Genomic DNA, 26,924 nt, shown 5'->3' on the forward strand with positions numbered 1-26,924 from the left:
ATGATCCTTCAGAAATCATTCTAATATGCTGATTTAGTGCCTAAGAAAGTTAATATGTCTTACTACTTTCAATTTTGAAAGTCATGTAAAAATCATGATGCATTTTTTCAGAATTCTTTGATTATCAAAGTTCAAAAGAACCGCATTTATTTGAAATCAAAATGTTTTGTAACATTATAAATCACTTTATCAATTTAATGCATCCTTGCTGAAAAGTAGTACCCTATCAATTTCTTTCCAAAAAATAAATAAAATTAGCCTTCATGTGTCTCACACTTCAGTATAAACTGGGTATAAAATAGACTTATAGACATAAGGTAGGTCTGTCAGGCTGACAGACAGAACTTTAGGTTAAGGAATTAGAAAGTCAACATCAGTCCAGAAGTGTTACGCTACACTACCACCCTCAATAAATCTTCCCACAAGCCCAACAAATGTGCTCAGCTAAATACGAGAAGATCTAATATGTCATTCTGTGATTCTCAAAACTTGAGAATGCAAATAGACGTCAGTGCTCATTCATTGTCACTTTCAAGTATAGTACAGCCTTAAGCCAAACAGGATTGGGTAACTGCTGACAATACAAGTAAACAGGGGTCCTGATTCTGACAGCTCACTGAGAAATTAGATGAAATGGAAGAGCAAACGCTGGATAGAAATCTGGCTTAGGGAGAGCTGTGAATGACACGTAAGGGAAAGTGGATCAGACACATACATCTATACACCGCAGGAGACCACTGGACACAGAGCTGGTTTCTATGTAATGTAATGCGGAATGTGGCCTGTGTCATGTTTAGGCAGAGGATATGTGGTCACTCAGGAACTAGAGGATAAGGGTGAACAGGGAGTGTGAGCCAAACACATCACTAACACTATCACGCGAATGTGCATATATTTATGTGCTTCATGTTCACAAGAGCGTTTTCCACTACGTGTGCTTGAATTATGGCAGCCCATATGTGTCTGGCTTTGACAGTATGTGGAAAATTACATGTGTTTGTAAGTGTGTGTGAGAAGGAAGTTCTCTCACCAAAGGCTCTTTATTCTTGACCAGTCGAATGATCTTGACAGAGTCTTCTTCATCATCAATGTCATCTGGCAAAGGAGGAAGTTCTGGATCGTAACTCTTCCTGGCCACAGTATCATGAACAGACAACAAACTCTGCAACGAGAAAGAGTTGTTCACATAAAAACCCACAGAAACACACACAGTAAGAAAAACAGTAGTCGTTTGACTGATTTTGTGTAGCTACTCGTTTTGGCTAATCATTCCAGCCTTGATACTCCAAGCATCTGCTTGAATCCTATAGTATAAATCATGGAGCTTTAGAGGTCTGCTTTAGATTACTACCTCCTACTGACAAATAAAGCTGCTTTTGAATTGATTACCATTACTATTTCACTACAACCATCTTTGGCAATGTTGTTTGTTATAGCATCGCCAGCAAAAAAAGAATGAAAAAAGAACTGAATCAAAACCAAGACCAATCATATTGTCATCTTTAATTTGATTAGATTATTATGAGTATTATGAGTATCCTGCTGGGAATACGGCAGCATTGCTGTGAGTTTCCAAGGGGCGAGGAAACTTAACAGCAGATGGATGGACAGAAGGCAATGAAATTCTCAGCCATTTCAGATATTTCACACCTCAGCTCTCAAAGAACGAGCTATAGTTTAAGAATGACGGCATTCAGAGATTCATTACCGAGCCGCTTTAACGATGCTGTGTCAAATGCAGCTGCAGCTTTTTTCTTTCTATTGCTCCTTTTCTCCCTTGCATTTCCAACATTAAACCATCTTCCAGTTATGTGCCAGAGATAAAAAATGAGAGGGAAGAAAAAAACTGAAAAAAGAGGGAAGAGACAAGACAGAGAGGAGAAGAAAAGTGTCTGTTTTATGACATGGGATCAAGCTCCAGAACAACACTCAACATGTGGCTAAAGCAGAACAGATGGGAGAGCGAGCGAGAGTGGTGGAAACAAACAGAGCAAGAGAGGCATGTGTCTAGGGAGTGAGTCAATTTCATCAGTCCAGGGTAATGACAATTATATGCAATTATCTGATAATTAACCAATTAACTAACACTTCAATCCTCACAGATAAAGGCAGGTAAAATACTCAATCTGGATCAATACTCAGTCTACACCACCGCTGCTAAATCTGATCATATTTGTGGTCCACATACAATATGATGAAAAGATATAGTACTTCTGGCAATAAACTATTTCTATTGAGATCTCACAACATGCATGGAAAAACTGTGTGAGGAGTGTGATCCAATTCCTTGACAAATAACTGTTATGAGCCGATTCACTAGAAAATTACTCTTATAGCAAACCTCATCTCTGATTGGACTACACACCACAACCAATCAACCACATCAACACCCATTTGTAAAGATAGGGAGTATACTATGATATGTAAACAACTTAAAACAACTAGAGACAGAAAACTTCCACAAGCCAGTGTTTGTGCATTTTCGATGGTGAAATGAAAACGAGAGCAGAACATACACATTGTTCTGTAGGGTACAATGTTGATTGCTTCTACACAAAATGCAGATTATACTGAAAGGTGCAGTTGTTTAAGCAAACTGAAATAGACATTTTTTAATTGCCATTCCTTTTATTCTTCCAGATGACCAGATCAATAAAAGATCTAAAAAAACACTTTATACCAGATAGTGTTACACTTAGACTTGAATAAAATATCACAGTATAAATATTGTTAAAGCATCAAGGCATTAACCATCTGCAACCACATTTTTTCCCCATTACTCTTTCTTTGTCTTCGTTTTCTGAGGGCAAAATCGATGTGGTTTTCCTAAAACATGGTGTGGCCAAAGAAAGCCGCAGCTTGCCATGCCGACCCCAAGCCACACGTTATATCAGCACAACACCTTAGTAACTGCATTGATGCCATAGAGAAACTTTTTTCTTCAGAAAACCTCTCAATCTAGTCCCTATCAAATTCAGTGCATAACTACATGAGTAGTGAAAACAATGAGTCAAAGCATCATATTTTCAGGAACACTGAAAAAAGGGGAAAAAAACATAGGATTGGCATTCTTTAAAGCTTCTGAAAAATGACTGCATATTGAAATCTGACTTTACTTCTATCCATTCACAGAAAGGATTATTTCAGGAAAATTCTAACATTTCTCTGCCTCTTACATTTGATTAGTGAAATTGTGAGGCAGCGTAATAGCACCACTCTGTTCCCACAGAGTCTGTCTACCTTCCAACAACCCAGTCTAAATTCACTATCCTGTCACGAACCACACACACACACAGTGTTTTGTGGAGCTAAACGCTCTCCTGAGGTTATAGGGAAGGGGTCAGCATTAGGCCAGGTGGCAAAAGAGTGAATTGAGGCTCAAAAGCAGTAACTCATTTCTTCATGTACTCTTGCAATGTGTGTATGTGTGCATGCATGTACGCATGTTAATTAGTTATAGTGGGCCTCCTAAAATAACAAATTGCTGAACTTGTTCAAATAAAGTCTGGGAAATGTAACTGGGCATGCAGCTCTCATTAGGAAAGAGTTTGTCATACGAACAGTCATTATTCAACCTGCTAAACTAACTACCTATATACACGCCTGCACAAAATCTACACACACAAGCACAAGAGAAAAGGGCAAAGCAATACAGTTCTATCTATCTATCTACCTACACAAACTTGTGAGCCGCTCATCCCCTATTTCACGCTCCTCCATTCTCACTCAGACTAGAGCAGCTCTTTCTTTCCACAACACACGGGTTGCCGTAATTGCCGCTTTCATCAATGTCAATATAAGTCAGTAAGCGGGTCTAATATGAGTAAAATGTGTTTTTTCATGTGTGAATCATAAAGGAGGGAGGAGGAAGGAGATCATTTAATAGGTTCTGATTTATGTCTGGTCACAGGGAATGGATCATTTCAACACTAATTGAGAGTGATACAGTTACTATCGTACAGAGACGCCATTCTAGTCCCTAGAAGCCATCTGCTAGCGCTTTACACAGCACCAATAGACATTGGGTTAAAGACATAAGGGAAAGAAAATTAAACTAAGGAAGAGAGGAATGTAGACTATAGGAATATAAGGGCAGAGAGTACTATAATGTAGCCAGACTACAGATTAAAGGTGATATGCACTGCCATTCAAGTCAAATAATGTAAAAATGTTAAGCAAAAATTATTAACCTGATCAAAAGTATCATTTATAATGTTATAAAAGATTTATATTTAAAAAAAATGCTGTTCTTTTGAATTTTCTATTCATGAAGGATTTCTGAAGGATCATGCTACACTGGAGACTGAAGTAATGACTGATTCAGCTTTGCCATCATAGGAATAAATTACAATTCATTTTTCAAAAGTTAAAATGAAATAAGAAGAATGTCTTGAAATTGTGACTTAATTTCCTTTGACTTAAATTATATTAACATTTATTATATATTAAATTATTATTTAACTATATATATATATATATATATATATATATATATATATATATATATATATATATATATATATATATATATATATAAAAACATGTAATATGTAAAATCTTTTAAAATATAATTCCCATCCTCCATGTGTGTAATTTCATAGTTTTTATAACTTTAAGACTTAGTAAATGTGTCCAACATTTTAATTGTTAGTATTAAAGGGATACTTCAGCTCTGGAAAGATGAATGTGTATTTAAAATGGGTAATTTATGTAGTAGAAATGTGAAATTATTTTTGAATTTGGAGCCTTCTAGACTGAGAAAAGCCAGAAAATGTATTTATAGCTTTTTTGGATGAAAAACTACAACTCCCAGAATGCACTTGCTTCACTGCCCTAGGAAGCCACGCCTACCGGTAAGAGAGCGCAGTTAAAGTCCGCGTGAACCGGAAGTTGCAAACGACTTTTCTCCAGTGCTGTGACGTATTTTCCCAGTGAAAAATAATATTGAACAGAGGGCAGGGTTTTACTCTAGCGCTCCTCCTCTCCATCTCTCGCTCATTACAGACTAACGATTTGAGGGGAGTGGTTAAGCGTTTCCCAACCCAAGTCATCAAACCTACGTCATCAGGGAAGGTACTAGTGAGTCTCCGTGATGAGTCTGACAGGGATTTCGAGAGCGCCCAAAATTTCCTGGATTCGGCTTTTGCGTTCTACAGTCGCCATTCATTATGTTTACTGTGGCGAGCAGGACGAGTGAGAGCGACGCGAGGCCGGTGGCTTGTTTACTGATGAGCAACACCTGTGAGACGCACTGCTCTCGCATCTCTCACAGAGGAGCGGGAATTTCCTTATCAATGCACATCAACCGATAACTTATCGTTCATGTAAACACTACATTCAGATTCACCAATCGGAATGAATTCAGTTAGATTGAAACAAAAGGTGTGCATGTAAACAATGGATGGCGACTGCAGAAAGCAAAAAGCTGAATCCCGGACATTTTGGACGATCTCGGCGGCCGGACATGTCTGGGAAAAATAGGATGGTGACCCCTAATACTTTCTCCTACTACTCAGCTTTCTCCACAGAACAAGAGCCTGTTAGCTTAGCTGCCAAATAAAAGATAGCTGACACTATCTGTGTACACTGTGTACATGCTGTGAGTGAGATCGCATCCTCATGTGGGCGGGTTGAAAACATGCGGAACAGCGCCTTCTATTGGCTGTAGTCTTTAGCCTTTGGACAAAAAATCCTCCGATGACGCAAAATGACGAAAGCAGGGTAATTTGAAAATACTACAGGTTTTCTACTAATACAAAGCTTAATGCTAAATCCTGAAGTATCCCTTTAAGTGTTATATCTGAAGCCATATAGTGCAAACAAAAATGTGTTTATTTGTTTACTCTCTTACCTTTACATGTGGTTTGGACAGTAGCTTGACAAGCTCTCGGATCTCATTACTTGCACTTCTTCCTTGAAGTTCCTCTGTCAACTGAAGAAAAAGACAAGAGAGATAGTGAGAGAGAAAGAGAAACAAGAGAACGAGAGAAAATGAGTGTCTATAACTTCCATGAACACATGCATTGGTCATACAGACATGAACGCGTATATTATGAATAATTGGAGAATAAATGTCTCCCTTGTGGCAGGTAGCAGGTGGAGAGTGTGTGTGTATGTTTAAGAGATTGAGAGATTTATAGCAGCACAGGTGCAGACTAAATGAGGCACAGAGACACGTTGCTGTTTCTCTAAGTAAGGAGAAAGACACAGAAAGATGGGCTTGTTCCCCAGATCCATTTGAAGTGTTACTCCTGGGCCACAACCTTATTACTGACCTCACTCACTCTGGATGTGGATATGTGTGTGGATGTGTGTGTGTTTGGATGTGTGTGTGTGGGTGTGTGTGGATGTGTGTGTGGAGGTGTGCGTGCGTACGTACGTGCGCGTGTGCGTGTGTGTTGAAATGCTGTAATCAGTGTTTAAAGAATCACTCCCTTGGGATGTCAGTAGACTTTTCCAGTAACCAGCCAAATGGGAGGTGACGTTCAGTTGAGTAATGGTGACAGTGACCCTTAGTGACACACACACAAACTCCATCGTGTACAATAGATACATACCAACAACTGCAACTGATGTTGTAGCAAGCAGAGGTCACATATGGAGAAAAACAGCATGCACAGAACAGGCATCAGTCTTTCGTGACGATTTTTACACATGTACTGTACACTCAGTAATTCAGGGGACCTGTTATCACAACCTAAATAAATGCATGGTTGAAAGTTTAAAATTCTGATTTAGTGATTTAACTTCACTGTAAGAAATTATATGATCAATAAGTTATGAGTATGACATGTTTTTACATTGCTTTAACTCAACAAAAGTTAAGCAATCTTCAACTTTATAAGTTATACAAGATTCAACTCATTTTGTTTTAGTCAGTTTAATGTGATTTAAGTGTAAATGACTTAAACATCCAAGTTGACTGTACTAAAAAAGGTTTACACTGTAAAAGGTGCTGCCTTAAATTAAGTTGAAAACACTTCTTTTTTTTTAGTTCAGTCAACATAATAATGTTGATCATTAACTTAATATTGTGTGTAATTTAAACTCAAATTTAAGTTGTAGTAACTTCATGAAATTGTCTAGATTGAGTAAATGGGTAAATTGGGTAGTGGATTTCTAGTTCCCAGCATGCTTTGCAGAGGACTGGATCAGTATGGAGGGCCACAAGCGTCTTGGAAATAGTAATAAAGCATTTAATTAATAAAATAATTGTAGAATAAAAACAGGCATTAATAAATTTGTTTACACATTAATCTATAAATAGACTAATTGCATAGTAAATAATTACTTAATATTCAATAGGCAACAAAGAGTAATTATAAAAAGAATTTATAAATGAAATGTTAATCCATCAATAAATGGTTCAAATTAATTATATCCAAAAACCACTAGAATATTGTTATACATTTTGTTAACTTGTGTACTTAAATTATCCCAAACATTTCCAATGAAGTATAAATCGAGAGAAATCAGTCATTTTAACCGTAACGGCCCGTGTCATTGGGTTGCCTGTCAATGACGTCATATCTGCCTTACCCTCGATTTCTGGTTTAATTTGCATAGAAACCATGGAAACACCAAAGAAGCTTCAATATATTATGCATTTTAATATACAGATGAGCAACTGCTTGGATACGTTTACTGACAGAAAACTAAGCATCGTTAAATAGCTGCTCAACATGGTGGTAGTGATGGGAAGTCCGGTTCTTTTCCAAGAACCGGTTCTTTCGGACAGTTCGTTTCAATGAACCGGTAAAAAAAAAAAAAAAAAAAAAAAAAAAAATGGTTCACCAGTTCTTTTACGTCTTCACTTAATGACGTCAATTCTATCATCCCGGTGGATACAAATAAATTCAGATAAAGGCATTTTATCAGTTAATCATAACATCAGTTAAATAATAGTAATCATCGTCATAATCATCTTGGATACGTTTCTTACATTTACGCTTTGCAAATGAACCCTGTACAGGCGATGTGCAAACGCGGATGTTTTACATGTCTAAACGATAGCCTATGAAGTGAATAAACTGGTCTTCATCAATTTTATTTTATTTGTTATTATATAAACTTACATTTCGCCGAATTCAGCCCATCATTCAAGTCCTCGGTTCACCTGTGCTCATGTATCAGCACAGCATGTAGTTGGCCGAAAGAAAGTTCGGTTCAGAGACGGTGCTATCACGCATGCTCAGCATCTCCAGCTCATCGGTTCTCTGTATCGAACATGTCCGAAAGAAACATTTCTCGGTTCTGTACTGGTGATCAGAGAACTGCTGTAGCAGTATACGTGCGCTGAGCTGAGAACTGCTGAAACCTGAATATATATATATATTGCCTATAGTCGACAAAACCAAAAATTCGATGCATGTCTCCAGTATGTTTAATACGTTATGTTTTGATTAACATTATAAACATTTACTTTGCACCCTTAAAACCTTAGAAATTATATTAGCTGTTCCTGAAAATAATGTTTTAGTATAATAATAATAATAATAGTTTAGTTTTACAATCCATTCATTGTGTTTCAAATCTTCAAAATAATACAGTGAAAAGACAGTATTTATGTGATAAACATGTTTCCAACATGTTTTATTTTGTTACACTTATTGACGTTCAACAAAATACTTGAGAAACAAGTCCCTCTGAAAAAAAACATACCGCTCTCGGTTCTGTACTGTGATCCGAGAACCGCTGTACCTGTACGTTCGGTAGTATGCGCATGTTCAGTATCAGCTGCTTGTGCTCAACTTCTCTCAGCACAACATGTCTCAGTTCAGTGAACTGTTGGAGTTACTGGAGTAACATATACTCCGGGATATTGGTTTATTTCGAGTCAGAGGGACTTGTCAGGCATGTTCGAAAGTGAGTAGTTGTGGATCAGCGCTGACGCAAGAGGCGAACTGTTTCGAACGATTCAGTCCGATTTAGTGTACTGGTTCGACCGGTTCACTAAAAAGAACCAGTTCATAAGAACAATTCGTTCACGAATCGGACATCACTAATGGTTAGTCTTATTGTTTGAATCTCTTGTTTTCTTGATTTATCGCAAGTAACATGTTTGTACCATACCTCAGAGACAACACTAATTTTGTCAAGTGGCTAACATGGCATAATCAGAAAGAGCTTTATTTGTAGTAAGAGTAATAACGCATTTTCTCCACCATATAATATATTTAAAAATTAACTGCATGCCATTTAGCAACACATGATACAGCTTTCATTAATATGATATTCTTCCAATATATGCAACAGCCTCATAACAATGATGGGATGCGAGGATGCCGCATTTAACATCAGGTAGGCAATCTACACATCTGCACATGACAAGTCAGGTGATAGCCAATCAGAGAGCTAGTTACATTCATCTCACTTCAGCTAATTTGCATCGTTTTACCTCGTTTTAACAGCACAAGGCCCAAAGTGTCACGGAAAAGCTAAATGGAGTGGCTAAAAGGAGAAGCTTAATGACTAGGCAAATCGAATAGCTAATAGAAACAGGAAAAACAGCGGAAAAATGGATGGCTTTGGAATTTAACCGATATTGTTTAGATTAATTGGTAGGGTATAACAAGTAGTTGGAGCAACTTCATTTTTTTAAGTAATCAACAAAAAAAATTGTTTGTTACAGATAAGTTCCTCTAACTCAATATATAGTAGTCAAAATTTGAAGTAGTCTCATTCAAAGTTGCCATAACACAAAAAAAATTATGCAAATGGTTGCGTTTTTTTTTTAGAGTGTAGTGTATACAGTGGCCCTAAAGTATTATTATCTTTAAATTAACGGAATTAAATGTATATATCCTGCTCACTTTACGACTTAAAACACACACAGACATGCATGCAAGCACACATGTATGTACATACATACATACATATTATACATACATATATACTGTTCAAAGTTAAGACAAAAGTAACTGATATTTGACTTCAAAACAATACTATTCAGTCATTAAGTGTCACATTAAGTGTCCAATAACTGAACAATTCAGGAAACTATAGCATTTACTGACATTTGTGCATTTCAGTGGTTAATCAACCTAGAAACTTCATTTGTTTCAAAACAGTTTCTTGATTTTTGATAATGTGGCCCAAAAAATAAAATAAATAAAAATCGGACTAATATTCATTGCAAATCAGTGAGAATGTCACACTAAGTGGCCTTTTGTTTTACAAAAGAAATCTTTTAGGATCTGAGAATTTAGTTTCAGACAGCAAAAATCACAGTACATCTGGCTTATGACATCTGTATTATGCCTGGCAATAGAATGATCATCTAAAATAACTCTACAAGCGGTTTCTATTAATCAATAAGGGATATCATTTTGCTGCTCTGGTGTAATCTGACATAGTTATGCATTTGTCTGACTGACGTCTCCAGAACAGACTTCAGCATCTAAGAGGAATGAGTGGAGTGGAGTATCATCCAGCAGGCTCTGGAGCGCTCCATTTTTCCACAGTTTAATGGAAGACACCCGGGACACAATGAGGACTGTAATCTGGCAATTGTTTTTATCCAGACTGAGAACTGCTTGTGGAAGTAAAACTCTTTACCGCCTAACTGTGGCCAGAATAAGAACTGCACACCTGCTACTTAACTTCATAGGATATACTGCCGTTCAGAATAGTGTGCATTTCATCTCTGCTAAATCTTTTGATGGAAATGTGTGTGTGCATGATAGGAGCTTGCCTGCTGTGTCAGTGCTAGACAGCATCGTAGGCCAGGCGGAGGTTAAAATGGCATTTTATGCTACACTATAAATTAAAGCTCCATTAGCGAAACTTAACACTCGAATGAGCTGTGGCGGCAAACCCACTACAGCGTTCAAAACAGCAGCACGCCGTATATTCCTCACAGCAACGGATGAAAATGATACGTCTGAAAAAACACAGGAGGGGGCTCTGAGTAATTTGGTTGCTTTGGCTGTTCGACCCTTTGATGGACCGTATCCGCACACACACACATGCAGATATCGGGTTATCCCTGTGTGGGACCTTTAGGGACACCGAAGGAAAGTGTAAATCTGAGGGGCGGATCTGAGCTGCAGGTTGAGAAAGTTCTGTAACGGAAGTCGAGATTTATGGATTAATGGAGCACTTGTTGCCGCCGCCCACTGAGACATGAGTGAGCAGGAAACAGATTGATTAGCTCTTCTTGGATCAGCAGAGGATGCAGATTGGTGCACAAAACAACACTTTGTTCGAACAGATGTGGCATCTTTTAATGCAAAAATGCATTTTTGTCCATCTAAAGTCAGCGCTGACCTGAGGTGCTCTTCTCTGAATCGCCTTTGTGTTTTTTCCTTCTGTCTTTCCTCTCTGTGATCACATCCAGAGTAAACTCCTCCAAGTTTACATAGGTTTGTGTGTGTGTGTATGTCTATGTGGCCATGTTGATATAGTAGTCAGCTTACATTATGCAAGCCGTTGAGAGTTGAAATGTTGAGTGTTTTATAATACTGATGACTAATGTCTTATACAGACACACACACAATGCTCTACGCCTCATCTCGCACACTCATCTGCAGCCCATCTACTTGTGTTCTCTACCCCAGACATCCAGCCATCTTTTCTCTTTCCTTTAAATGACAAGTTCCTCCTGGAGTCAGTCTTAAGCTAGACATGCTGTGAGACGTCTGTGTATGTGTTTTCACAGGCACACATTGTGCATGTGTGTGTGTGTGTGCGCGTTTACCCATGCAGAAGTGTGTAAAGTTTATGAGCATAAAAGTGTTTTGACTTTTAACAGGAAGTGTGTGCATGTGGTTCACTCACGTTTTGAGCCAGTGAGCCGGCGCTGTCCAGTACTGGAGTCGGTGCACGGTCTTCATAACACTGTAACTTCTCATGGATCTAATAGGCAGAGGAAGAGAAACCGGAAAGAGAGCGATCACTTAAAAGTCAATGTGGAATCTAAATTGACCCCGTTTACTTTCCTAATGTTCCTGGTCTTATTGAAAACTATTTATCTTTGGAAAACAACCAATAACAAATTCTGACAACTTTCTTTTCCTTTGAATAACTTTCCTTTCCACATCACTTAAGCTACACAGCTAGACTGATACTAAAATACCAATAATTATTTTAATTTTATGACCAAAAACCAAGAAATAATATTGCAATTTGTAATCATATCAGTAAAAATAAATAATTTTGCCTAAAAAATTTATAAAACGCCACAAACTAAAAGAAGTTAAAATGCAACAAGTAAACTTAGGCAGCACAACACTATAACGTACAGCATGAAAATGGAAATTTGCTAAATATTATATTTAGCAGTTTTAATAAATTGACTGTTCATCACTTGACTTATTTACAATTTAAAAACAAGATGAAAATAAGTAATTAAAATGCATGCAGTACAAATAAGCGACAGATTTTGTAAGTAAAACGGACTTTAAACAGAAATTCATGTTGATGATTAACATGAAAATTAAAAGTACAATGTGTGGAAGAAATGAAGTCTTCTGACATGTTTTTAACAGCTGTGTGTTGAAATATCTGTTCAACCATTTCATTCTTGTTGAAATTGTGTTACCAGAACAACATCATGGTCGGGAGCCATGCAGAAGCAACCAGCACGTTTAGACTGGAATTTGTCCTGTGAAATATTATGTAATGGCACACAGTAGTAAATGAGAAATTCTCCCGCTACCAAGGGGACTAAATATTTATCAAGAGAAGACAAACGACTGCGCCACCGGGCTAGTTGTCATGGTGAAGCGGAGAGGGAAGGGAATGCTATGAGCCTGGATCGACCAGGGCAGAGAGAGAGCCAAAGATAAAATTTTTCTGGATCTGCTTCTCCAGAGGCGTTTGTGATGTGGTGAAGCTTGGCCGTGTAAGAACCGTAGTCAGGGACTGTGACGAACAAACTGTGCTTTCTCAGTCACTCCGTTTGCAACACTCAAAATGTACTGAACTCCAAGCAGGGTCACTGTCTGTTACTACAGCAGCGGTGTCGAAGTGGAATCTCTCGCACACCGGCAAACACACTTGCAGGCAAAGAAAAGAGACATAAATATTTCTTATCCACTCAGACACACACATAGACTCACACACACTCGGTGGAGGAGGAATGGAATGTGGGATCCAGTGAAGGATGGAACGCAACTGTCCGGGTCTCTGTGCATTCCAGGGAGCGACATCTGTTTAGGCCTTCTGCGTCGCGGCGGAGCGGTTTTGCTCTGTACAGTTTAGATTCCATCAGAGGCTGAGTGAGACTCAATGCCTTTATTTACAGCTCGAGCCGTTCTCCAGATACCTGCCTGTCCACACAGGAGCGCCAGAGAGCAGACATTTAAAATCCATTACAGAGCCCTTACACTGATCATAGCTCACGTTCCACAGAAAAGAAAGAGCAGGAAATGAGTGCAATGAATCAAAGTAATACCATCAAGCATTAGTGCACCACTATTCCACTACATCACAGAGGCCTTGCAGACCGATAAACAAATCGCTTCATTTTTATGACTAGAGAACATTGTGAATTGGTCACAGCTGTAAAGCTAGTTGACGAGTCGATTAGTGAGGTAGAATTGTTTATATAGTTTTTACCCTCCTAGCTTTTGTTTTTGCTTCAATATTTGTATTGACTTTGCTTTAAAAAGAATGAATTGAGACAACTTTTAAAAGAGATTACCAATCTGACAGAAACCACCAAGTCATCTTTCTACATTCAACCCTTGTAGAGTCATTTTTTAAAAACAATTTATCGGTAGATATCGGATAATTAATTGTGCATGTTAATTTCTGCTAAGGGTCCTCTGATCAGGATTTTTGGGCCAGTATCGACCCAATACGGATCAGTAATACCGATCACACCCCCCAGTTTACAGATGAGACAAGAATGCTTGGGGCGGAGAGAGGGGAACGAGATCAGCAAAGGACCTCAAGCAAAGAATCGAACTCTGGTTGCCAGAGGCTAGAAGATGGTGTGTCAAGTTTAAAATAGTTCAACTTTTAAAAACGCATCAAAACCCTTGCAATCGATAGCATGCTGTCTCTTTCTGGACAAAGAATGTGTCTTATGTGAACACCCCCTTTGACTAGTCATCATAAAATGATGCAGTTTTTAACTCATCTCAGACTTACACTTTAGTAATGAGTATTAAAACATATGAATAAACAAAGCAATGCTTCGATAAACACACTATGTTTTGCGGTCAGGGTTCAGATCACACGCTACAATGGAGCGCTGTCTAAATCCTCTTGGACCAGACGTTAAATACCCACAGGCCCTTGACAAAACACGAGCGGAGAACATAAGCAGGTGAGAGAAACTGCAGCCAGTCTGGCCTCCGGGTCCTCCAAGAACATTCTGTAGCCAAACAAACACAGCTTTAAACACAATTACACTCAATGCTGACAGATACAGAGAAGAGGAAACTTGATATGGAATTCAAGGAATATGAGGAGTATAGAAAGCATCCGAGATAAAGGCTACGTTTCGAGCTGTCTTGCTGGGTACTACCTACGTAGGCATTATGTGTGACCAATTTGGAACAACTAATATACCTTTGAGGGTAAAATGCCCTTGATGGGAAAGCTGAATTTACAGCAGCCATTAGTAATAGCCCATTACTATAGTCACATTATCCATCAGAAATCATTTTGATATGCTGATTTGGTTCTCAAGTAGTATTTTTTTATATTATCAAAGTTGAAAACTGTTGTGCTGCTTAATAATTTTGTGGAAACCATGATATGTTTTTACCAAGTTTAAAAGAAAAGCATTTATTTGAAATAAATGAGATTTTACAGATATAACAGTACAATTTTACAGTACAATGCTTAAACTAAAGCGTCTTTACAGTCACTAAGCAATTTAATTCATCCTAATTTGATACATCCTTCCTGAAAAGTATTCATTTAAAAATGATAAAATATTATACAATAACAAAATAATATTATTATAAATTATTATTATTATTATTATTATTATTATAATTATAAATAATAATAATAATAAATACATTTAGCTGACCAAAGTTTTAAACGGTACTGTATATAGGGAACACTAAATTTAGTTATCTTACGACGTTAATTAAAAATGAATTAAAAACAATTTACCATTTGCCTTGCTATAATTAACATTTTGTCCGCCATTGTGTTTTTTTTTCCTTAAGCTTGTTGCAGTGCAATCTGGTATTGCTTTCTCTGCCCATGAAGCCCAAAATAAAGCCTCATAGAAAGCAGCATAATTAAGATGTCTACCTTTAAGTGAGCATGCCACCTGCATAGACAGCTCACTATGTTTTGGAAGAGACCCTAAATAGATATGTAGATATACATATTCGAATATATAAAGTGAACAGGAATTAAGGAAAACATAGAAGGGAAGGCAGCACACATTTAAAGGAAAACACAGAATTCATGTAGGCATATAGGACTGAGAGACAGTGAATTGTCTGGCAATGGTATGCATTAACGGTGTAGCATTTCTGCTCTGGGCTTCTGCTAACACCCATTATGTTGAAATGATATTGACCTCTTCTCTTCCGCTTGTCTCGCAGTGACCAGAGCAGCTGGATCGAGTAACCCCTGACAGTCCAAAGCCTGCGTGCCCCAGAACAGCACCAGTGGCCCTACTGCACCTCATCACCTCACGCTCAAACTGATCGCAGACCTTCTGAGAGCAAAGACAGGAAAGGCCTGCAGACAGACGGGCTTGACTGTGACATGCCTGTCAGAGATGGATGTTTACACAAACCCCACCGTACAAGACGGGTGTGACGCACACCTATTTAACTCCTCATTATGAAGACTCTTTTTTTCACCAAGCAGAGTGCAGAAGATCCACTGGTTAATGTTCCGGGTAAAAGGTACATGTCAGAACTTAAACTTCAATAACAAACATTTAAACCAGCATATCCGTTGCAGAAATCAATCTTTGCAGTTTATTCCCAATTTCTAATATCCACTTTCTAATATCCACAACGCAAAGGAATGACACCCATTTACTGCATGTGTGGCACTTGCAATACGCCAATTCAGATTTATGGCAGCTACAGCATTGTGAACACGGTGAGATCATCCAAAAATAGCCGACAGAGCCCATACTTTCCTTATGAAAGATGTTGAAAAAAAGGTGTCCGTCATGTAAAGGCAGAATATGATCTCAGATGGGCTTGTATGAAACCTACTTTACTTTTCCTCAGATGAGGTCTTAACCCCATTTGTGTCCGTAACCTAGCACTATGCTCTAATTGCGAGTATAATGTAATACGTCAGTGGCTTTATGGATTAAACATATACTGCATAATATATGTCTGCATTCCATCCCAAGCACATTCAGTTACCCTGACAAACGCACATGTGCGCGCACATAAAAATACACACTCTCACTCAAGCGTATGTGTGCAATGAGATATGCATTTGTTGACTCTGGAGCATGCAGAGTCCAGACACTGAATGCAGAAGGCTTGTATTACTCTGGAAATTTATTTTGGATGCAGAATACAGATTATAAAGAATCAGAATCAGACACCAGCTGCTCTTTAAGAGACTTCACAAACATTAATATGGTGGCTCGGTATTAAGTAGGAAAATGTATAGCCGTAACTGCCAGCGGCTGGGACTCCAACAAATACATCTTCAGCATCTCACATTCAACAGTAGGGCAGACGTCTCCATCTGTGTTATAAACTGATAAGTAGATAAGTGAGAGATTTGAACTTCCTGACTGCATATGGGAAGCTTTAATATGGTGAGAATGGAAGTGATTTTATAACTGGTTTTGCCAAGTTTATAAACTGAAATTAATAAAAGCAAAAACAAACTGCTTCCAAAATAAACCAAACAAGAAAACAAACAATATTAATATATACACATGTATCCACAATATACTGCGGCATGATCATTTGTCCGAAAACGACAAAACACTGTTTTGTGTGTGTGTGTGTGTGTGTGTGTGTGTGTGTGTGTGTGTGTGTGTGTGTGTGTGTGTGTGTGTGTGTGTGTGTGTATATATATATATATATATATATATATATATATATATATATATATATATATATATATGTGTATGTGTGTATATATATATATATATATATATATATATATATATATATATATATATATATAAAGATGAACATTGCAGTTGCTTGTCAACATCGTGGTATTACAATATTAAGAATTTCGAGACAGAATTATTAGTGAATGAGACCCACTATCCCACTCCCTGGTCACTTAGAGCTAAACTTCACAAAAACAGTTTTTTCCATGGTGGAAATCCCTGAAACGAGGCCAGATTGGGCACCTCAAGCACACTGTCCGGGGAAAAGCAAGAAAGAGAAACCATTTGAGCTCCACACAGCTAATGAGATGGCAGGTCTAAACATCAGACTCCTCAGAGGAGGTCACCTTTCCCCAGCTCCCACAGGTGCGTGCAGTGTAGCCCCTGGAAGGCTGAATACATGTGCTGAATCTGGTTTCGTCTTGTAATAACACATACAGAAATGCACAGAGGTGAAAACCATAGGCATTGGCAGCTGATCTCACAGCGGTGTTAAGCTTACGAACTAAAGATTAGGTAGGTGTGTGTGTGTGTGTGTGTGTGTGTGTGTGTGTGTGTGTGTGTGTGTGTGTGTGTGGTGGGGGGGGTCAATCTTCAATCAAAAATTATTTGAAATATTGGATTAGTGTAATTGCAGCCATACAAAAAAAAAAAAATAGAATCAAACTTTATAGGATAGAGTCTATAGGAAAGAACAATTGGGCGTATAATGCATTATACATAAAGGCTTTAAATAAAGGTATTCATCATGCACATAGTAATGCATTATATCATTTCATAAATTGTAGCCAAAGTTAAAATGCATTACAATATTACATTCCTTGTTACATCTGAAATTGGTTGTCATGTTTTCATGTATTGCACTTTATAAGTTGTAACAATGTATTATATTATAACTGCGGTTACAATTATTCATGATACAATACAATGCATTATAAGGTGCATTACAAGGCATAATAAATGCATTAAAATACTTTTATAATATATTATACATAAAGGCTTTAAGTAAAGTGTTACCGAACTATTTACTTCTCACTAGAAGAGTTTCTAAATTCTAAACTAGGAAAGTTTCCAAATTATCCTTCTCTTCCTTTCGTTTTCCCCTTTGTCTTATATAGACACACACACACAGAGACAAACTTAACCTAGGTGGAAATTACAGGTTGTGTCAGATTTCCTGTAAGGCTCTCTGGAGTGGCACCTTGGCAGAGGAACAGAGTGCAGTGGGACATGTGTGAAACCCTGCTTTAATTGCATGGAGAAAAGAGATCAGAGGTCTTTGGCTTAGACTGTGGTCTGCTGTCCTGCCTGTCAGACCTCTTCTGCCTCAGCGGATAGACTGTTATATAGAGGACTTCTGGAGCACAGGCCAGCTCAGCCTACAGCATGGTACAATGGGACCAATACAGCCAGTGAACTATGTATTAACAATGATCACATGTATCTGAGCATTAGTGACAGCAGTGATTGACCATGAAAAAAATTTAAGGAACTGCAGGTAAAACAAGTGAAAGCCGATAAGCACAGGCACAGCACAACCTGATTAAACTGACTTCCCAAAAGTAGCATGAGAAAACTCAAAAAGACGAGTCGGAGAGAACAAGTAAAAAAGGGAATGATGAAATTAAAATTACAAACACAATTAAAACTGGCCTTAACCCCAGATTTAGATTTAGCAACAACTGCAGCCTGCATCCCTATTTCAAGTCTGAAACCGTTCACATTCAATAATAATCACAATTTTACTTTTTCTGGATGTGCCTTTAGATCACCACTTGTACAACCAACTAAACAAAAAACAAAACTACCCTTTAACAACAAATTGCAATGATGCAATGACAGAGATTTAGTGACCTAGTGTGTTATGACACAACTTAGAGTAGTTTATGTCTAACATTTCTCTCACACACACACACACACACACACTCACCTTGACCAATGAATATAGACTCCTCTCCCCAAACATAGTGTGTAGAAAGGAGCGGTCATCTGCGCTCTCAACATGAGGCTGCAGCTGAGACGGCAATACAGACAACAGCTCATACAGACCTGCAGAGGAAATACAGGAAACACATTACACACCTAGACACACACGCACACTCCCAATACCCAAAGAGAAAATATAGACGGATGCAAACAAGTCCCATAAAATCTGCATTAACAGTCACCTGAAGCATGTCAGATCAGTTATGAAGATTACTCTCCAGTGATAACCTCTAAGATGGTGTGACATTAGTATAGCCTTCAAACATCAGTGCACCAAAAAACAAAAAGTGAAAACATTATGGTTTAATTTAGCATGCTCAATGGGTCAAACTAAGGGTAAAAAAAAAAAAAAAAAAAGAGGTCCTCTCCCAGAGTGCACCTTACTTCCTCCCTTTGTCTGGATATTTCCTGTTTTTCTAGGAATCACAACTGGAACTGTGAATCAAATCCCTAAAGTTTCATTAGGATGCCTGTGATGTTTAAACAAGCAAACACCACCCAGGTCTTTATAAGATGCTTATGCGCACGCAAATACCACAGAGGAAGGTAGATATGAACGACTACAATTATTAAGAAAAGTAACTGACCCAAAAATGAAAATTCTCATCATTTACTCACCTGCATGTCATTCCAAACCTGTATGACTGACTTTTTCTTCTGTGGAACACAAAATATATTTTGAAGAATGTTTTTGTGACCATTTACATCCATTGAAAGGACAAATAAACACTAAAGCAATTTCTCAAATTCTTTTATGTTGCACACAAGAAAAAAGTCATACAGGTTTGGAATGACATGAGCAAATTACAGTTTTCATTTTTGCTGCTGTCAGATTCATACATCAGCACTTGAGCTGAAAGTGCAAGATGGCCAGACAGTCTTTCCTAGAGCTCTAGGTCAGTTTAAAGGCACAATATGTAAGATTTTTTTTATTAAAATATCCAAAAAAACACTTTTATTAACATGTACTTGCATTATCCCAAATGTTTCCAACAATGTTTAAATCCAGTGAAATCAGCTATTTTAACCAGTGTAACGGTCACACCGTGTCAATGTCGTACCTTTAATCTAAAAAAAGGGGCAGAGTTTAAAAGTCAACATCTAACCTTATGTCCCAGCAGCCTAAAAAAGAATCTGTGTAAACTGAACATTATTGGCCGCTAGGCCAAATATACCGGACGGGATGTGAAAGAATGCTGTGCCAAGCAGTGTTTCCTTTTCACACGCCTACACTTCCCAGCGGCCTCCAGAAAATAACAGCGTTCCTCAGACATCAATGGCAGTGCTGGAATACAACAGGGCGGAGCAGAGGCCGGAAGGACCTGCTTCTCAAATTCACAGCATTATGGGTCAGCAGCACAGGGCATGGAGAGCAACTTTAATTACACAGGCTGTTAGGAAGGCAACAAGGTCATCCAAACTGTCTGGAGTTAAACACAATACACACAGACACGCACAAACGCTTAAGTGATGCAGACATGATGGTTTTCTGGAACACAGATATTCTTAGCCGCTCACATAAGGGCCTGAAAAAAGAAACAAGGACAGCGCATACAAACACACAAACACACGCCACAATAGAGGCTGTCCGCATGGGAAATATGCTCCGTTGGCTCCCTGTCTGGCTCCTGTTGGCCTCACACTAGCCAAGAAGAGGACAACTGGCAGAAAACCAGACCAGAAAGATTTACAACACAGGCCACATTTCGAAAAGGAACAGTAAAATGGCTTTCTTTGAATGTCTTGTTTGGAAGGGTTCAAGAGTCAATAGTGCAAAAAGATTCACACACACTCGTCTCAGTGAGCTGTGCAGCAGAAAATGAACACTGGGCCGTACTTCTCTCCTTCAAGTGCTGAGAGACTGACTCTGTGAAGCAATATAAATGTCATGCAAATACACACTCATGCATATAACCACCTTAGGGGTCAGCATTTCAGGTGATACTCTGAGAACATGGTTCATGCCTGTCTGTGAGAAAACTGAGCGAGTGAATGGAAATATGAAAACAGGAACAGCTGCACTGCATACTTTCATTCATTTTTCCTTTGATTTACCTCCTAAAACAGAAAAGCTACATCCACAGAGAGAAAGAGAGGCCCTCCGGAGCTGACATTATATAGTAGAGGGGGGAAAGAGAGAAAATTATCTGGCTACACAAAGGTCTGAGTTGTAGTGATCTTTGATCTGGGTCTAAACAGCAGATATGCATAAAGCACACAAACACGCATGCTCTTTTGGCATTCTGAGTCCATTGTAGGGTTTCATCGCAGTGTTCTCAGCTCCAACCTCTTTAACCACAACACCACATCAGAGCTCTTGCCCAGGATCTCCCAGACCTACTAGCATGTTCTGGACCATCTACTCCAATTATACACACACTAAATGGTGTCTAATCCGATACATCAGTAGTGCATTTATACACTGCGTCATCCTACTAATTGCTTTATGCAATAAACAATTCGTACTCCATTCTGCAACTTAAATGGTTGCAAATGTGAATTTGTAGCAGTAACTTTAAATTAAAATACCCACTGATGGACGTTTATGTGGCAATATACAGTACCATGTACAGAGGCATTCAGAAGTTTGAGGTATGTAATATTTATTTTATGCTCACCAAGGTACATTTGATTGGTTAAATACAGTAAATATTGTGAAACATTATTACAATTTAAAATAAATGTATATTTTAAAACAATTTATTCCTGTAATGGCAAAGCTGAATTTTCAGCAGCCATTTCTGCAGTCTTCAGTGTCACATTATCCTTCAGAAATCATGCTGATTTGGTGCTCAAGACACAAAACAGTTGTGCTGCTTATGTTTCTGGAAACCATGATGGAGTTTTTCAGGATTCTTTGATGAATAGAAAGTTCAAAGGAACACCATTTATTTCAAACAGAAACATATTGAGTGATTCTGTAATTTTACACACACAAAAAATGCACTTATTTAAAATTTTTCATTTTAAGCTCCTGGGGCCTCATGTATAAAACTTCCCATAGATTTCAACCTAAAAGTGTGCGTACACACAAAAGCTAGATTTAGCATACGCACAAAAGTTTTCAGATTTATAAAATCATGTGTACGCCAGAACCTGCGCAAAATTCCCTTTATAAAACTTAGTCAGCAGAAGATTGTGTACATGCATCTCCTCCCGGAATGACCAATTATGAGTTTAATGTCATCTGCATATTTTTTCCATGCGTATTTCCATCCACAGGATACCAATGGTTTACACTAAAAACACATTAGGAAAATATGATATGTGCCATCACATTACATTGCTAAAAGTCATTCAGGATGCTTGCCTTGTTTTAGAATAAATAAATCAAAATACATTTCAGAGAAAGTTTTCAGAGAAGAGTTATTCTCAATTTTTTCCACTGCCCAAATAGCATTTTTTTAATTGCTTTAAGCAAATCAAATTAATTTTGCCTATAAAGTAAACATACATTTTAGGATGTTTATATATTTTTAAATGGAAACAGACAGGACTTATTTTTTGCAGTGTAAATAATTGTCTGACAGAGCGCATCACTGACAAAACATTTAAAAAATAAAACGTGCATATCTTACAGGTTATCACAAAATGGTTATCATTAGACTACTGTCTGTCTGTGTATGACACCAACAGCACACACATTTCAGTACTTAACTATTAATGAGAGTGGCATATGTTATCTAAATGTGTATATCAGAAAGATTAAAAGAGTTAAAATTATTGTTTGAGTATCCCTATACGCACACATTTACGCTAAGATTTTTATTTATTTATAAATCTCAATGTGTGCATGAAAAATTACGTACATATGCAACGTTTATACATCAGGCCCCTGGTGTTTTTTTCCACATGCTGGAGCCATGAGGTGCTTGTCAACATCTGGACACACATAAGAGAAAAATATCACCAAAAAAAGTTGGCTTTTTTCATTCTGATCTAGAGGCACAGTAGCCAAGGTCAAACCATCCCTCAAATGAGCATCTCTGGAGCCCAGAATCTCACAGGAGGAAATGTGATCCTGAAGCAGCCATTTCAACACCTGTAGAAAAGATTCAGTCCAATCACACTCTGATTCCATGTGACAGGACACATTTCGTCTATATCAGAGCTCAACCACACCAGAAAAATAACAGAGGACTACATCGGACAAGACCTATGGCTCTGGCAAGAGGAAAGCCCAAGATACAGATGCCTGCTGAGCCCTGGTTGACGGCCTATACCCCAAAAAGGGTGGAAAGGCAAAAGGAAAAGGACAAGCTTGAAATTTAAGTTGGGTTTTTGAAACTCTAGCTACTACACTGAAAGATCAGATCCATGCGTGACCAGAATATCAGAGACAAAATGGTTGGCTCTTTTGACTGGGTTAGTAAGTCACCACCCAGAGCACCCTAGAAACCACTTAGCAACACTCTAGTATTGTGTTGGTGATGGATATGCAATAAAGTAAATGTAGATTGCTTGTTTGTAGATTTTAGACCTTATGTATAAAGATGTTCAGACTCTTTTTACACTTGAGCAACCGCACCTGATATTCAGAACTGAATGCGTTCTGCTTGTTGACAGCGATAGATATCTCCATTTCCTGAAAAAAAAAAAAAAAAAAAAAAAAAAAAATGAAATTCCTTCTCCCTCCGCTTTTCTACCTCTCCTTTCTCCTGCATTTGGTAAAATGAAGTGGAAATTTTCATTCTGATGTAATTGGAAACAGGGAGCTATTCCAGTGGCAACAAATCCTTGTGTTACAGTTCTGCATCCCTGTGGCAGTAGAGAGAGAGAAAAGAGGAGAGATGGAAAAGAGGAGGATAAATGGCTGGAAATCGATAAAGTGCTCCCAAAGTGCTTGCTGCAGCCGCTACTAACGTTCCTCTCTCTCTCTCTCCCTCCCTCCCTCTCTTTCGTTCTGTCCTCTGCTCCCAGATGCTCTGCATTCTTGACATCAGAATGGAAAAATTTACTGTTAGCCGAGAAGAAATTTAATATGGCCATTCCTGTCATATCCCTCATTGCAGCCACATTCAGTTGGTGCTCTGCTGAAGCCATAAGAGAGACTCAGCACCTGAACGATAAACAATATGGAGCTCAATATGGATCTCGTTACGGACAACGGCATCATTACACCATACACTTGTTTCTGAACAGGACTGATGGAAATATTATTTCCACATACACACACTAATCAAAAAACAATTCCAGTTTCAAGTAGAATACCTGCACAGATAGTTTCATGCATAAAACCTGTCACACACACATGCATTCATCTTCATTAGAGGAGGTTTATCTGCTAAAGAACTTCTGTCCTAAAAACTTCCCACATGTCCCCTTTTGTCTCTCTCAAGCCTACCTGGCCCTCTTATCTTTTAAGTGACGCCTTGGGGAGAGTTAAAGTAATTGGAGAGGCAGGCCGGCCCAGAATAACACTGTAAAACTTCATACGGCTCATAAAAACCTAGTAGGGGGCTACGATTCTCCAATCAAAGGGCAGATTCAAAATGATCAGGCTAACAGACTGTGAGGAAGGCAGGTGAGAGTGCAGCTCAAACAACCGAACCACTCACTGAATGACCTTTCCTTTCACAGTTTCTGAAAATAATAATAGTAATAATACATTTTTGAAATAATATGATCTTTTTGATGTTTATATTTATGAAAAAAAACTTTATAAATAAAAGGAAATTAAATACTTAAAATCAATTATACAAATACATAAATATTTGATTGTTTATTAAAAATATAAATCATATATACAGTGGGGAGAACAAGTATTTGATATACTGCCGATTTTGCAGGTTTTCCCACTTACAAAGCATGTAGAAGTGAGTGTCTTCAACTGTGAGTGACGGAATCTAAAACAAAAATCCAGAAAATCACATTGTATGATTTTTAAGTAATTAATTTGCATTTTATTGCATGATATAAGTATTTGATACATCAGAAAAGCAGAACTTAATATTTGGTACAGAAACCTTTGTTTGCAATTACAGAGATCATACGTTTCCTGTAGTTCTTGACCAGGTTTGCACACACTGCAGCAGGGATTTTGGCCCACTCCTCCATACAGACCTTCTCCAGATCCTTTCAAGTTTTCGAGGCTGTCGCTGCGCAATATGGACTTTCAGCTCCCTCCAAAGATTTTCTTTTGGGTTCAGGTCTGGAGACTGGCTAGGCCACTCCAGGACCTTGAGATGCTTCTTATGGAGCCCCTCCTTAGTTGCCCTGGCTGTGTGTTTCGGGTCGTTGTCATGCTGGAAGACCCAACCACGACCCATCTTCAATGCTATTACTGAGGGAAGGAGGTTGTTGGCCAAGATCTCGCGATACATGGCCCCATCCATCCTCCCCTCAATACGGTGCAGTCATCCTGTCCCCTTTGCAGAAAAGCATCCCCAAAGAATGATGTTTCCACCTCCATGCTTCACGGTTAGGATGGTGTTCTTGGGGTTGTACTCATCCTTCTTCCTCCAAACACGGCCAGTGGAGTTTAGACCAAAAAGCTCTATTTTTGTCTCATCAGACCACATGACCTTCTCCCATTCCTCCTCTGGATCATCCAGATGGTCATTGGCAAACTTCAGATGGGCCTGGACATGCGCTGGCTTGAGCAGGGGGACCTTGCGTGCGCTGCAGGATTTTAATCCATGACGGCGTAGTGTGTTACTAATGGTTTTCTTTGAGACTGTGGTCCCAGCTCTCTTCAGGTCATTGACCAGGTCCTGCCGTGTAGTTCTGGGCTGATCAGTCACCTTCCTCATGATCATTGATGCCCCACGAGGTGAGATCTTGCATGGTGCCCCAGACCAAGGGAGATTGACCGTCAACTTGAACTTCTTCCATTTTCTAATAATTGTGCAAACAGTTGTTGCCTTCTCACCAAGCTGCTTGCCTATTGTCCTGTAGCCCATCCCAGCCTTGTGCAGGTCTACAATTTTATCCCTGATGTCCTTACACAGCTCTCTGGTCTTGGCCATTGTGGAGAGGTTGGAGTCTGTTTGATTGAGTGTGTGGACAGGTGTCTTTAATACAGGTAATGAGTTCAAACAGGAGCAGTTAATACAGGTAATGAGTGAAGAACAGGAGGGCTTCTTAAAGAAAACTAACAGGTCTGTGAGAGCCGGAATTATTACTGGTTGGTAGGTGATCAAATACTTATGTCATGCAATAAAATGCTAATTAATTATTTAAAAATTATACAATGTGATTTTCTGGATTTTCTAGATTCTGTCTCTCACAGTTGAAGTGTACCTATGATAAAAATTACAGACCTCTACATGCTTTGTAAGAAGGAAAACCTGCAAAATCGGCAGTGTATCAAATACTTGTTCTCCCCACTGTATAATAAAATATTTTCAATAAAAAAAACACTTGTTCATTTTAAATATTAGTTTTTTAAATAAATTGATCTGGACTGCAATTAGGACAGGGTTAGGCTTTTTTAAGGCTTCTTTTAGGGAGTCTGAGAGAATAACTTCTGATTTTGTGAATGTGAGCTGAAGTGCACAGGATGATTGAGTTTGCAGTTGATGCAAGAGGAATTACAGTAATTTATCATATGACATCAACACCAGAGTTTCTTTCTCTCACATACACATTTTACAGGTAGTGGGTGGATGGGTCTGTCAGTACGAGGACACCCAAGGGTAGTGAAATCAAATGCCACTAGGAAGCAAAACACCCACACGAAAAACAGGATACATGGAGTAAAAGAACAGGATTTTATGTCCATACAGAGAAATGAGACTAGAACAGAACAGACACTGTGTGATGGAGAGGTTTAATGAGAGAAAGAATAGACCTGCATTGAGGAAATAATAAAAAAGAAAAAAAAGATCATAAGAGCCAGAAACAAGCTAATAATTTAGTGGCAGTCATCCTTGATCAATTTTATAGCAGACTTTGGTGATTAAATCTCAATTTCCTG

At 38.3% G+C, this 26,924-nt stretch overlaps 1 protein-coding gene and 1 long non-coding RNA gene across 3 annotated transcripts in view; one reads left to right on the top strand and one right to left on the bottom strand.

Annotated features, from left to right (window-relative positions):
* mpp7a (MAGUK p55 scaffold protein 7a) overlaps positions 1 to 26,924 on the bottom strand; it is a 128,468-nt gene that overhangs the window by 54,310 nt on the left and 47,234 nt on the right. For both annotated transcript variants that reach the window (XM_082151732.1, XM_082151731.1), the window contains 4 exons: positions 18,951 to 19,069; positions 11,779 to 11,856; positions 5,852 to 5,932; positions 1,031 to 1,162 (listed from right to left, as the gene is read on the bottom strand). In XM_082151732.1, the coding sequence (XP_082007858.1) occupies positions 1,031 to 1,162; positions 5,852 to 5,932; positions 11,779 to 11,856; positions 18,951 to 19,069 (410 nt within the window). The remainder of the gene's footprint in view (positions 1 to 1,030; positions 1,163 to 5,851; positions 5,933 to 11,778; positions 11,857 to 18,950; positions 19,070 to 26,924) is intronic.
* LOC309485106 overlaps positions 1 to 26,924 on the top strand; it is a 167,730-nt gene that overhangs the window by 29,519 nt on the left and 111,287 nt on the right. The gene's annotated exons all lie outside the window — the stretch shown is intronic.

This window comes from Leuciscus leuciscus (genome assembly GCF_965113295.1).
Source record: "Leuciscus leuciscus genome assembly, chromosome: 21".
NCBI lineage: Eukaryota > Metazoa > Chordata > Actinopteri > Cypriniformes > Leuciscidae > Leuciscus > Leuciscus leuciscus.